Source organism: Sinocyclocheilus rhinocerous, unplaced genomic scaffold, assembly GCF_001515625.1.
Source record: "Sinocyclocheilus rhinocerous isolate Xijiao unplaced genomic scaffold, SAMN03320098_v1.1 scaffold42, whole genome shotgun sequence".
Lineage (NCBI taxonomy): Eukaryota > Metazoa > Chordata > Actinopteri > Cypriniformes > Cyprinidae > Sinocyclocheilus > Sinocyclocheilus rhinocerous.
Window position 1 is genome coordinate 354,871 of NW_015627390.1, and position 14,028 is coordinate 368,898.

Genomic DNA, 14,028 nt, shown 5'->3' on the forward strand with positions numbered 1-14,028 from the left:
TTTCCCAGCAGTTAAAGCACGATTCACCAGAAAAACAGTCAACACATACATTTATTAAATACTATAATACAGATTATATCATATGCAGCACGCACAATATACTATGTAGTTTCACAGAGGACAATAAAAATATATAGGTTTCCAATACAGTTTCAACAAATCTTTAGTGTCTGTCGTTGTCAGCAGTGAGGCTGTGAGCCGAATACATCGATCAGAAGAGGGTTTTACAATTCACACGTCCAACATTTGTAGATATTGTTATATTATGAGCTACATACAGCGCCGTTCTGTGTAAGCTAATGTTACAGGGCATAAACAGCGATACAGAGAGATGATATGGCAGATATGATGGGGAGTTAGTGTCGATAACACTGGCACGTCAACCGATCGCTCTCGATTACAGCAGGTTACTACAATCACATCAGATCCAACAAGTGCTAGAAGTTCGGGACACCTTACAAAAGTTTGGCTGCTGGTAGAATAGCACATCTGTACACACGCACACATGTCTATATGGCAGATATCAGATATACGTGAACATCAGCACACACATCCCTGAACAGAGAAACTTAAGGCAAAAAGATCAATACGAATGAAACTCTGTCTGGTGATCGATTGTTTTTACAGTAAAGCTTCACTGAGTGAGGTACGTCATTGTGTAGCAGCTCAACAGATTATCTGAGTGATGAAAACATGCGGCTCACATTTCACCCCAAAATCAAAAGGAAGAAATAAATCCCTTTTTTTTTTTTCTTTTTTTTTTGCATAAAGGAAATTCAGCCTATTTTTAAGACCATTTCATGACATTCAAACCCTGTCAAATAAATAAATAACATCTCATTTTCATTCAATCTAATGTGACATTTACATAATACATTACAATAATGATATGCAAACAAACATGCAAAAATCTAAACGGTCTTAAAAATAGAATGCAAATATAATTTCTTATTTTTTTCCATTGTATTTAAAAGTGAAATATGAGGAAAAAGCTAATTCAGCCTACTTTTAAGACCATTTCTTGACAGGTAAGCACATTTTACCACCAAATAAATAAAATCTAATGTTTATTACTGTAATGTGGCAATACACACACGCATACATACACGTCATGGTAGTGTTCATTCTTTTTATCATTTAAATTAAATATTTATTACGATAATGATTTACAAACATTTTGCAAACATGCAAAAATATTAATGGTCAACACTCTACATTGCGAGTAAATCAGTCGCATATGCGACTTAGTCTTCACTCTGGGCGACTAAATTATGTCTAATATTAGCCAATTGCTAATAAATTCTCAGATTTTACTCGCCAGTGTGTGAGTTGGACGCTAAGTATAAGTTAAGCACAGATATATTTTATCTCATCGAACACACTGACTGAGTGCTTCAGAGTTTCACTCTCCGTCAACCGATCTGTGCTATTTTCCAGTTCATCTGAATGGATGCGCAGCGCACCTGTATTTGACGCACCGTAAACTCTAGTGTGAAGTGAGCTGAGGGTTTGTTTAATGACACTGAGCGTCTTCAGATTGCTAATGGAAGTCGGTTCACTTGTTCTCAATCAGGATCTGGACCTTGTGCACCAGCTCTCGGGCCATGAGCAGCAGCTTCGGGACGTCGTGATGCTCAGCCATTTCTAGATCAAGACACAAAGGACAACATCACATCACAGCGGCTCTGATTCTGCATGGCTGCTCAGTAGGGCTGGGCGATATGGCAAAATTGACCGATTTTTAACTAGTCAACTTGTAAATGTAACTACAACATGATTTAAGTAACTTTCTTTTTTAACCCTCTAGTTAAAGAAAATTCTATTCCGAGTGCAGCACACATGAAGTTGTCAACATGATATAAATGTTAAACAAATCACTTGTTAAATATCTTTGCAGAAAATACGCATGAACTACAACTAATTGTACAAACTTGTCTTATACCTATTATATGTTCAGAAATAATACGAGGAAAATGCTTTAAAAATCTCAAAAGTCAAGGTAATTCAAATTCAAAATGACTGAAGGTATAACACCAGTAGACTATTATTAACTATAAATGTTCTGTAAAAACAAAGAACAGCAGCTTTCAGTCATCAGTCACCGTGATGCAAACATGAAATATCAGACATACAGTAGTAGTTCTTTACAGGTTTTTAATTCGATTGCGCTGCTTTTCCATTGTTTTTCTGTGTAAACATGGACGTGTTTGACTGTTGCGCTCGTGTGTCTTGCATGAAACGGCTTTCTAAAAATACGCCGCTCAAGTTAGAAGTTAACTCCCATCTTCTTGCATGTTTTCCTCTTCCACTGCCACGTCACATCTTTATTAATACAAAAGCACATTCTGTGTGATATGAACGCGTCACACACGAGCGGTTAATCACGTGCGCCGACATGCGGTTGGATCGTTCTTTTCTACTTTACTGCTATCATTGGCATATTGTGATTCCTTGATTTCTAAAAAATAAAATCGTGGCAAAACATTAAATTCGAATTAATCGATAAAATCCGAAAAATCGGCCAGCCCTACTGCTCAGTGATTGGTCAGTCAGCTCACCGTTGAAGAACTTGATGATGTCGGTGAAGTCCATGTTGTTCTCCAGGATGATGTCGCGGTACAGCTCCACCAGCGCCAGCGCGATAAACAGCACAAAGTGCTCCGAGGAGGCGAACCGTGCGGCCCAGATGGTCTCCCACACCGAGAACACGTCGTCGTACACCATTTCTGAAAGAAAGACGAACAACAGCACTCACTCACTCTGACTGCAGCAGCATTGTCAGGTGTTTCCAACTCAATCCAAGCATCGGCTAAAAACACATCTCTTCTATCTTTATTTGACCCTCTAACTATGCACTCTCTATTCTAATTCTATTCTTTAAAAAAAAACTTGTCCCTTTTAGACTTGCACTCTGTTCATTTACTAACTGCTTGTTTTCTTAAAGAAAAAAAAAACTAACACTAGCTTCTCTATTCTTTTTGAATTCTATCTATTTGTTTTTCTTTTTATTTATTATACAATTAACGGAAGAAAAAAAACTTGCTACGTGTACTGCATTAAGCTAACTGAGACTTGTTATAGCACTTGCATTTCATTGCTCTTTTGTTGATTTTGATTGCTTTGTCCTCATTTGTAAGTCACTTTGGATAAAAGCGTCTGCTATAAATGACTTAATGTAATGTTTCCTAGTACAGGTGTGACAAACTTGGCTCACCAGTTTGGCTGGGTATTGACACAAATTTTCACAATTCGATTCGATTTCAATTATCAAGCTTGCAATTTGATTTGATTCTGATTCAATTCAATATTGATTATTTTGGCTATATATCAGGTACAGTACATGGCAAATTAAGAAAAAAATTCTCAACTAAAACTGTGAAATATACTGTACATGAGTCAGCTGGTGCTACATTACTGTAATATTAAAGGTTAAAATGAGCTGATTTGTATACAAACACTTAAATTACACTCAATGAAGTTTTATAATAAAGTTATAATATTAACTCTACAATTACATAATTATATTTCTACTCCAATTAGCTTTGTGAAATATAAACATTTAAATGGTGGCTTTATTTATTTCAACATAAATTAAACATTGAAGAACAGTCAAAATTATAATGAATATGTTATATAGTGCATCTATTTAGCAAAATGCTCCTCTCTAGAGTTAATTTTCTAGCTGACTAACGAGTTTATGGTCACTGGATATGTTTTTTCTGAGGTAATGTGACATTACGTGACATTGTTTACAAGCCGTTATTTTGACATATTTGCGCGGTTGAAACACTGATTGAGTGATTACATACTCTTTTCTTTTACCACACCTTCGAATGTTTATTCATGTTTATTTTGTCCTGTAATCAGTTCACGCGCACTACAGCGATCTGTCACTCCACAAACAGCGCCAAAATGGCATTTATTGTTTGAATATTATAATAAAATGTACAGAATTCGAAATCTGAGGCTTTGTTTCATATCAAAAGTAACTAAGCACAATGCTTATTGAGATTTATTGGATGGGATGTGCGCTACAGTGTTCAGTTTATTAACTGAAAACAGGCTAGACTAATGGATTCTTGGGATTTAAGAATCAATATTGTTTTGTAAAAATGCAAATAGATTAAAATTCGAGGAACCAATATTTTTACCCAGCCCTACTCGCTCACACAATATTGTGTTCACGAGAACAAGACGAGATATTTTAACACTATATTTTTTTATAAAATCTTTAATTACAAAATATATGACTGGAAAAATAGTATTTTACATTTAGTCATTTAGCAGACGCTTTTATCCAAAGCGACTTACGAATGAGGACAATGGAAGCAATCAAAATCAACAAAAGAGCAATGATATGCAAGTGCTATAACAAGTCTCAGTTAGCTTAACACAGTACACGTAGCAAGGGCTTTTATTTAAAATTATATAATAAATAAAAAGAAAACAGACAGAATAGAAAAAGAATAGAGCATTTTTAGAGAATAGTTTTTTTTTTAAGAAAACAAGTAATTAGTAAATGAATAGAGTGCAAGTCTAAAAGGGGCAAGTTTTTTTTTAAAGAATAGAATTAGAATAGAGAGTGCTAGAGTTAGAGGGTCAAATAAAGATGGAAGAGATGTGTTTTTAGCCGATTCTTTAGTTATTCAACAAAAGTCCAAAACGCAAAACAATGCAGGTGCATTGAATACTGAAATATAAAATGACTTTTAAAAAGAAAATGATACTCTAAATATGAAAGTAAAACCTCTAATAGGTGGCGGCAAATCATTTTCTTAATGAGTGAGTCATTGAGTCATTAATTTAAACGGCTGATCAATTCAGAAACAAAGCAACCGACTGTCATTATGAATGAAACATTGACTCACTTGATTTGTTTAAAACCGTGGATTCATTAAGTAATGAATCACCGCTGTGTGCTTACTTGCTGTATTTATTTGTTTATGATTTAATATTTATTTAGTTAGCATGTAATACTTATTCGCATTTTTGTTTTGTTTTGCAGTATAAACAAGATGCAAAATGAGGTTTTTGCAGTGCGCTCGCCTCTCTTGAAGTCCAGGAGGAACCAGCGGTAGCAGAAGTAGAAGTGTGTGTAATCGCCGTTCTGCTGCATCAGCTCGAACAGCTCCGAGTCCAGAATCTGAAGAGGTGTGACCGAATCATGACATGAGACACACACACAAAGTCTAAAACATCAGCAGAATGTGTTTAATAATGTGTGTTTAATAAGTAAACCTGGATGAGGGAGCGCATGTTGGCGAAGTGTGTGTCCATGGCTCCTCCGTGGGGGAAGTTCTGGTTCATTCGTTTCATGAGCTCAGTGAAGCAGCTGAAGGCCATGGCCTCTGAGTTACAGTCAAAGATCAATCAGAAACAAATAATCACTTGGCAATATAAAAGAGGCTTATTGCTTTAGTTTAAAATCACTAGTATCACAAAGTAGTGCTGTCAATCAATTAAAAAAATTAACTAGTTAATCACACATTTTTCTGAAATTAATCACGATGAATCCCACCTTACATTAAAGTTTTTAAATATACTTTTAGGGGCCGTTCACATATCGCGTCTTTTGCGCGCTGAAGTTCGTTATTTCAAATGTAGACGCGCGGCAGGCGCGCTCATAATGGCAGCGAAGCGGTCGCGACGCGCACGCGGTGCGACGCGCTCATTTTTTCCAGGCGTGACCGCGCCGCATCGAGATAAACACATTTCAACTTTTCAGAATGCCGCAAGCGCACCGCGGGTCATGTGACAAGAACCAACCAATCAGCTTCATCCTTTCCGTAACAACATTGAAAGCTCAGCCAAGATGAAGGAACAGCTGATCATAGCTGTACAGGGATAGCCATTTTTTAAATAAATTTAGTAGTAGAGCTACTGCAAGCGATTTTTAGTGCTGCAAATCCATTTACACTTTGCTGAAACTTCCGCGTCTTCATGGACAGCGCAGGTCAAGGTTGCTTAGCAACGGCAGACGCCTCCGGAGCGCAAGCGCCCGAACGCTTTGGGGAAAAAGCAGAAAGCGGCGCGCCTAGCGGTTTCCACGCGTTTTTAGGCGCGACATGTGAATGGCCCCTTATATTGCAATTTCACATTCAATCTTCAAATTAATGCACAAACAACAAAGACAGTATATTTTTAATAGTGCTGTCAATTGATTAAAAAAAATTACTAATTAAATCACACTTTTTTTCTAAAAATTAATCACGATTAATCCCACCTTACATTAGTTTTTAAATATACTTTTATATTGCAATTTCACATTCAATCTTCAAATTAATACACAAAAAACAGACAGAATATTTTTAATAGTGCTGTCAATTGATTAAAAAAATAACTAATCACACTTTTTTTTTCTGAAATTAATTGCGATTAATCATGATTAATCCCACCTTACATTAGTTTTTAAATATACTTTTATATTGCAATAATTTCACATTCAATCTTCAAATTAATGCACAAACAACAAAGACAGTATATTTTTAATAGTGCTGTCAATTGATTAAAAAAAATTACTAATTAAATCACACTTTTTTTCTAAAAATTAATCACGATTAATCCCACCTTACATTAGTTTTTAAATATACTTTTATATTGCAATTTCACATTCAATCTTCAAATTAATACACAAAAAACAGACAGAATATTTTTAATAGTGCTGTCAATTGATTAAAAAAATAACTAATCACACTTTTTTTTTCTGAAATTAATTGCGATTAATCATGATTAATCCCACCTTACATTAGTTTTTAAATATACTTTTATATTGCAATAATTTCACATTCAATCTTCAAATTAATGCACAAACAACAAAGACAGTATATTTTTAATAGTGCTGTCAATTGATTAAAAAAAATTACTAATTAAATCACACTTTTTTTCTAAAAATTAATCACGATTAATCCCACCTTACATTAGTTTTTAAATATACTTTTATATTGCAATTTCACATTCAATCTTCAAATTAATACACAAAAAACAGACAGAATATTTTTAATAGTGCTGTCAATTGATTAAAAAAATAACTAATCACACTTTTTTTTTCTGAAATTAATTGCGATTAATCATGATTAATCCCACCTTACATTAGTTTTTAAATATACTTTTATATTGCAATAATTTCACATTCAATCTTCAAATTAATGCACAAACAACAAAGACAGTATATTTTTAATAGTGCTGTCAATTGATTAAAAAAAATTACTAATTAAATCACACTTTTTTTCTAAAAATTAATCACGATTAATCCCACCTTACATTAGTTTTTAAATATACTTTTATATTGCAATTTCACATTCAATCTTCAAATTAATACACAAAAAACAGACAGAATATTTTTAATAGTGCTGTCAATTGATTAAAAAAATAACTAATCACACTTTTTTTTTCTGAAATTAATTGCGATTAATCATGATTAATCCCACCTTACATTAGTTTTTAAATATACTTTTATATTGCAATAATTTCACATTCAATCTTCAAATTAATGCACAAACAACAAAGACAGTATATTTTTAATAGTGCTGTCAATTGATTAAAAAAAATTACTAATTAAATCACACTTTTTTTCTAAAAATTAATCACGATTAATCCCACCTTACATTAGTTTTTAAATATACTTTTATATTGCAATTTCACATTCAATCTTCAAATTAATACACAAAAAACAGACAGAATATTTTTAATAGTGCTGTCAATTGATTAAAAAAATAACTAATCACACTTTTTTTTTCTGAAATTAATTGCGATTAATCATGATTAATCCCACCTTACATTAGTTTTTAAATATACTTTTATATTGCAATAATTTCACATTCAATCTTCAAATTAATGCACAAACAACAAAGACAGTATATTTTTAATAGTGCTGTCAATTGATTAAAAAAAATTACTAATTAAATCACACTTTTTTTCTAAAAATTAATCACGATTAATCCCACCTTACATTAGTTTTTAAATATACTTTTATATTGCAATTTCACATTCAATCTTCAAATTAATACACAAAAAACAGACAGAATATTTTTAATAGTGCTGTCAATTGATTAAAAAAATAACTAATCACACTTTTTTTTTCTGAAATTAATTGCGATTAATCATGATTAATCCCACCTTACATTAGTTTTTAAATATACTTTTATATTGCAATAATTTCACATTCAATCTTCAAATTAATGCACAAACAACATAAATATAGTATATTTTTAATAATTGTTTAATGGCATCTTTTTTTATAACTGAAGGCCAGTGTCACTGATACCAATACTACTGATGTCTCCTATGAAATAGTTTTTTTTCCCAATAATATTTAATCACTGACTATAGCCATTCAACACTGCAGTATAATCAAGAGCTAGCAATTGTAACATTTATTAGACTTTTAAAAAAATAACTTCTAATTTAAGTGAACTTAAAACAATCTTCACATAAACCCATTATAATAAATGCCATATTTACCCGTGCCCTTCAGCAGAAATATACAGAAATTGAAACTGAAGTTATCAAACACTAAATTCTGAATTAAATATAGATGAATCCTTACAGCTATAAAAGTGATTGATTTCCTTTTTTTTTTTGCTTTGATGAACAGATATCACAGCAGCTGGTTATTAGGTTGTTTTGGCTGCTATTACTTTAAGAGCTGCCTCTGCTGAACGTGACGCGGATCTGACACTCATCATATTTTCTCTCAACTCTCTTCACCTTTTCTGAACCACTTCAGTGTCAAGTCTCTACTAATGAACTGACGAGTTGAATCGGTGCTTAAGATGAGAGATCTTTTGGTAATATTCACAATAAATAATTGTCCCATCAAGTTATATATTTGTCCAATCATATTTCAGAGGCAAAAATAATTATTAATTTTTATATTCAGACAATGCACAGTAATATTCAATGGAGTAAATAAGGTAAAACTCAGAGTTAACGTACCATCATCCAGGATGACCAGCAGGGGCGCGAGTAAGTCACACATTCCCTGGACGTATCCAATGTCAAGGTGCTGCCAAACGTAACTTAACGCACAAAAAAACACGGTAAGATTCACTTACTCCACTTACTTTTAGATTTGGAAAAATGATACATTTTATTCAACAAAATGCATCAAAGGTGACAGTAAAAATATTTATAATGTTACAAAAAATTCTATTTTAAATAAATGCTGTTGTTTTGAACTTTCTATTCATCTGTGAATCCTGAAAAATAAAATGTATCACGGTTTCCACAAAGATATGAAGCAGCACAACTATTTTCAACATTGATAATAATCAGAAATGTTTCTTGAGCAGCAAATCAGCATATTAGAATGATTTCTGAAGGATCATGTGACACTGAAGGCTGCAGTAATGATGCAGAAAATTCAACTTTGATCACAGGAATAAGTTACATTTTATAATATATTCACATAGAAAATAGCTAATTTAAATTGTAATAATATTTCACAGTTTTTACTGTACATTTTGAACAAATAAATGCAGTCTTGATGAGCAGAAGAAACTTAAGAGACCATTATACACAGAATATAAACTATATAATATAAGATCAGCTTTATTTTACCTGCACATGATGTTGCGCAGTTTCTCCAGGTTGTCCGGGGTGAAATACCAGTAGTTTCTGTCACATCGATGGACGTCTTTGTCAATGCGGTGCAGATTAAGTGTGTAAAGGTCCACCAGCTCCTGCTGCAAAAGAAACGAGAAGACAAAATAAATCTTTGAAGATCTCACACTTTCATAGGAACAGTACAACCAGAATTGAGCCGAATCATTTATGACTTTCTATCTTTAGTGGAACACAAATTAAGATGTTTAACACGTTTAAAGGAGTGCAAAAATAAATTAAATTTGGGTCTGTGCCTCACACAATGCTACTGTATGATTTCAGAAGACTTGAAATATAGTACACAAGTCCTATTAGCTACTTTCATTATGCTTTTTTGGAGTTTGCTGTCTTGTGGTCACAAAACATAAAACAAAACATTTATTTATTATCCTCTATTTAACCAAGATAGAACCAAAGGAGAAACCGAATAATCAAAAATAGAACCAAATTCACAAAAAAGAGACATGGTATGTTTTTGTGTTTATTTACCAGTATCAAAGAGTAAAAAAACTGGAAGTCATAAACTAAACTAAAATAATATTTATTAAATATTTATTTTATTTTAAGGTCCCATTGACCTTGGCAATGGAAGTCATAAGCTAAACTAAATTTACTTACTTAATTAAATGTATTTATTTAAAAAAAAAAAAAAAAATTATTTTTTATTATTTTATTTTGTTTTAAGGTACCACTGATCTTGACAAAGTCATAAATATTTATTTAAAAAAAAAAAAATTTTTTATTTTTTATTATTTTATTTTATTTTAAGGTACCACTGATCTTGACAAAGTCATAAACCATGGTAAAACAAATTATGTATTTAGCTTAAAGTTTTCATTTCCAATTTATAAACTAAACTAATAAATAATTTAAAATATTTTTTTTTAATTTTTTTATTTATCCTGACCTTTTAAAATAAGTCCTAAACTACACTATACACAAAAAAATACTATACTATACTATACACTAAACTAAACTACTACTACTAAACTAAAAAAATAAATACATTTATTTAATGATTTATTTGTCATTTATCCATCCTTTTATCCTATTTATCCATCCGTCCTTATCCTTATCTTGACCTTTAAAATAGAAGTCCTAAACTACACTATACACAAAAATGAGACTATATACTATAATATACTATACTATACACTAAACTAAACTAAACTACTACTACTAAACTAAAAAAAATAAATAAATACATTTATTTAATGATTTATCTAACTTATTTACCCACCCTTTTATCCTATTTATCCATCCATCCTTATCATTATCTTGTCCTTTAAAATAGAAGTCCTAAAACTACACTATACACAAAAAAATAAAATAAAATTATATGTTTTATAGAAGGCTCAACGTCATTTTTTTGGTGAACGATCCCTTTAAAGGGGTCATCAGATGCAAAATTCACTTTTACATGTTATTTGAACTGAAATGTGTGTTGGCAGTGTGTGTACACAACCACCCTATAATGATAAAAATCCACCCAGTGTTTGTTTTTTTTTTCATTCCGATAAATGATAACTCCTTTCTCAAATCAAGCCGTTCTCAGTTTCTTGGCTTTGTGACGTCACACAGACCCAGGCCCCGCCCACGATTGTTGATTGACACTAGTGCTTTACCTTAGACCTACCCTGAGTGAGCTGTGAACAGTCCACCATTGTTTCGACGCTGGAGCAGATGTAGACAAGAATGTCTCTCCTAAGAGACTGAGGTGATTTGTTGTTGGATGTACCAGTGGATTACTGTTTTTGAAGGGAATGAGTCCCCCGATCTACCTAAATGTGTCTGTTCGCGCGAATCATTCGTGATCCTGCTTCACCTACAGAATGTTTTTTTTAAGAATCTTTGCAAATCGCCTTTCCTAATAATGTGCAAGTTTCATGATGAATGCGGCTAAAGTTTACCGTCTCTCAGAGAACTGCACGTCACTCCACGAAGAGAGGGGCGGGGTCAGCAGAGCTCATTAGCATTTAAAGGGACATGCACCGAAACGGGTTGCTGTGAACAGAGCTAAAAAGGGTGTTGTTTTACACTAACATTGAGAAATTTTAACCAAAGTATGTTATAGACTTTCCATTAAGACCCTAATGAATCATATCAACTTGTGGAAAATGGGCATCTGAGTGACCTCTTTAAACTGATTGTTTTTGGTGATATACCGAGTAGGTGGTCCCGATAGACGACACTGGAGACGCGATGTCGTTCTTGTCTCCTGTGACGGCTAGAGAGTCTGGTTTGGGGAATGAGTTGTCCATCTCCGGTTCCTCCTCGGAGAGTGCCGAGTCTGTTCCCTCCGGACTGGTGTTGATACTCGGCTCCATGCAGAGCTCCAGAGCCGGCGCCACGGGACGAGCCAAAGTCAGAGGCGTCCTGGACACGCTGCTCTCCAAGGACATATAAACCACCGACGAAGCAATCTCCTCCATTTCCAGCGCCGAGGGCGAGTCGTCGGACATGTCCGGAGATTGTTTCGATAGGGAGGTGATGGGGCCGCAGCTCTCCGACTCTGATTCGGTGATCTGTTTGATTATGGATCGACCGGCGTCCCAGCCGATTGTTTGCGGCGAACTGATGGCTTCATTCGGGGTTCGTATCACATTCTGTGCTTCAGATGAACATTCAGGTTTGTTTTCATCCGTTTGAGAGATTTTCGTAACGTCCAGCGACAGCTGTGGATCAGATTTGGCATCTTGGCCTTCATCCATTTTCAAATACGCTTCTGGGTCTGCTTTTGATTTTGGGTTTTCTTCTCCAGACGGAGAAGACGCATGTCCAGGATCTTTAATCTCAACCTCTTTTGACTCTGAGGATTTGGTTGTTTCTTCACCAGGATCCTGTTGTGATTCGTTCATGTCATTTTGTTCAGATTTTCCAGCACTGTTTTGCATTTTAGTTTCTCTTTCAGACAAATCAGCTGCGTTTTTTGAGTTTGCATCATCCCCTGAATCTGCCGCCTCATGCATTTCTGTCTTAGAGGTTTCTTCTGAATTCAAAGTCTGGAGTTTGTCTTCTTCTGAATTCAAAGTCTGGGGGGTTTTTTCTTCTGAATTCAAAGTCTGGAGTTTGTCTTCTGCATTCAAAGTCTGGAGTTTTTCTTCTGCATTCAAAGTCTGGGGTTTGTCTCCTTCTGCATTCAAAGTCTGGGGTTTGTCGTCTTCTGCATTCAAAGTCTGGGGTTTGTCGTCTTCTGCATTCAAAGTCTGGGGTTTTTCTTCTTCTGAATTCAAAGTCTGGAGTTTATCACTTTCTAAAGGTTTTATCGCAGCTTCTGAAGCAACGCACTCTGTTTGTGAAACCTCAGCATCTTCTTTGACCATGTCCTGAGTAGTGTAGCTGTTTTCCGGTCGCGCCTCTTTGGTCTTCTCTTCCGTCTGATCTCCTGACGGTGACTCTCGGCCTGCGGTTTTGGGCCCAGACTCTTGTGTGGATGTCTCCTCTGTGCTGGGAGAGCAGTCTGAGAGCGCAGAGGTCACGGAGAAGTTACGGGATGACGGGTGGCCGGAGTCTGGAGAACTGGTGCAGTTGGGCAGTGCGCCGTTTGGGATTTTGGGCTGCAGCTTCTCGTCTTTGGGTTTGGGCTCAGATTCGATCGGGTCCACCTCGTCTACAGAGCCGAACACCTGCGGAAGGAGAAATAGACAGGAGGAGGAAAGTCAGACAACCTTTGCAAAATCATTGCATTTTATTAAATGTAATTATTGTAATTATTTTATTAAATTAAAATAGTGTAATAATAATGACATAATGACAACATGAAAGAAGTTTGTTTGCAAATTTATTACAAATATTAAAATATTTTATTAAAAATAAAAAAACAAAATCGCATGTACATAAGTATTCACAGCCTTTGCTCAATACTTTGTTGAAGCACCTTTGACACAGCCATTTTCAGATCTCTCCAGAGATGTTCAATCGGGTTCAAGTCTGGGCTTTGGCTGGGCAACTCAAGGACATTCACAGAGTTGTCCCATAGCCACTCCTTTATTTTGGCTGTGTGCTTAGGGTCATTGCCCTGTTGGAAGATGAACCTTTGCCCCAGTCTGAGGTCCAGAGCGCTCTGGAGCAGGTTTCATCAAGGATGTCTCTGTACATGGCTGCATTCATCTTTACCTCGATCCTGACCAGTCTCCCAGTCCCTGCCACTGAAAAACAGCCCACAGCATGAGGCTGCTACCAGCACGCTTTACTTTTGGGATGCTACTTTGCAGGCAATGAGCAGAGCTGGTTTCCTTCAAACATAATGCTTGGAATTGAGGTTCATCAGACCAGAGAATCTTGTTTCTCACAGCCTGAGGGTCCTTTAGGTGCTTTTTTGCAAATTCCAAGTGTGTTTTCATGTGTCTTAACTGAGGAGAGGATTGAGTTTGGCCACACCACCATAAAGCCCAGATCGGTGGAGTGTTGCAGTGATGTTTGTCC

The 14,028-nt window shown here is 34.8% G+C and overlaps 1 protein-coding gene across 1 annotated transcript in view; it reads right to left on the bottom strand.

The window, feature by feature from the left end:
• Positions 1-1,503: 1,503 nt before the first annotated feature.
• The window catches only part of sgsm1b (small G protein signaling modulator 1b), a 35,270-nt gene continuing 22,745 nt past the window's right edge, over positions 1,504-14,028 (bottom strand). The window contains exons 20-26 of the mRNA XM_016537868.1: positions 11,769-13,229; positions 9,559-9,683; positions 8,935-9,017; positions 5,239-5,348; positions 5,047-5,143; positions 2,559-2,726; positions 1,504-1,644 (exon numbers count right to left, since the gene is read on the bottom strand). Of these exons, the coding sequence (XP_016393354.1) occupies positions 1,556-1,644; positions 2,559-2,726; positions 5,047-5,143; positions 5,239-5,348; positions 8,935-9,017; positions 9,559-9,683; positions 11,769-13,229 (2,133 nt within the window). The 3' untranslated portion in view covers positions 1,504-1,555. The remainder of the gene's footprint in view (positions 1,645-2,558; positions 2,727-5,046; positions 5,144-5,238; positions 5,349-8,934; positions 9,018-9,558; positions 9,684-11,768; positions 13,230-14,028) is intronic.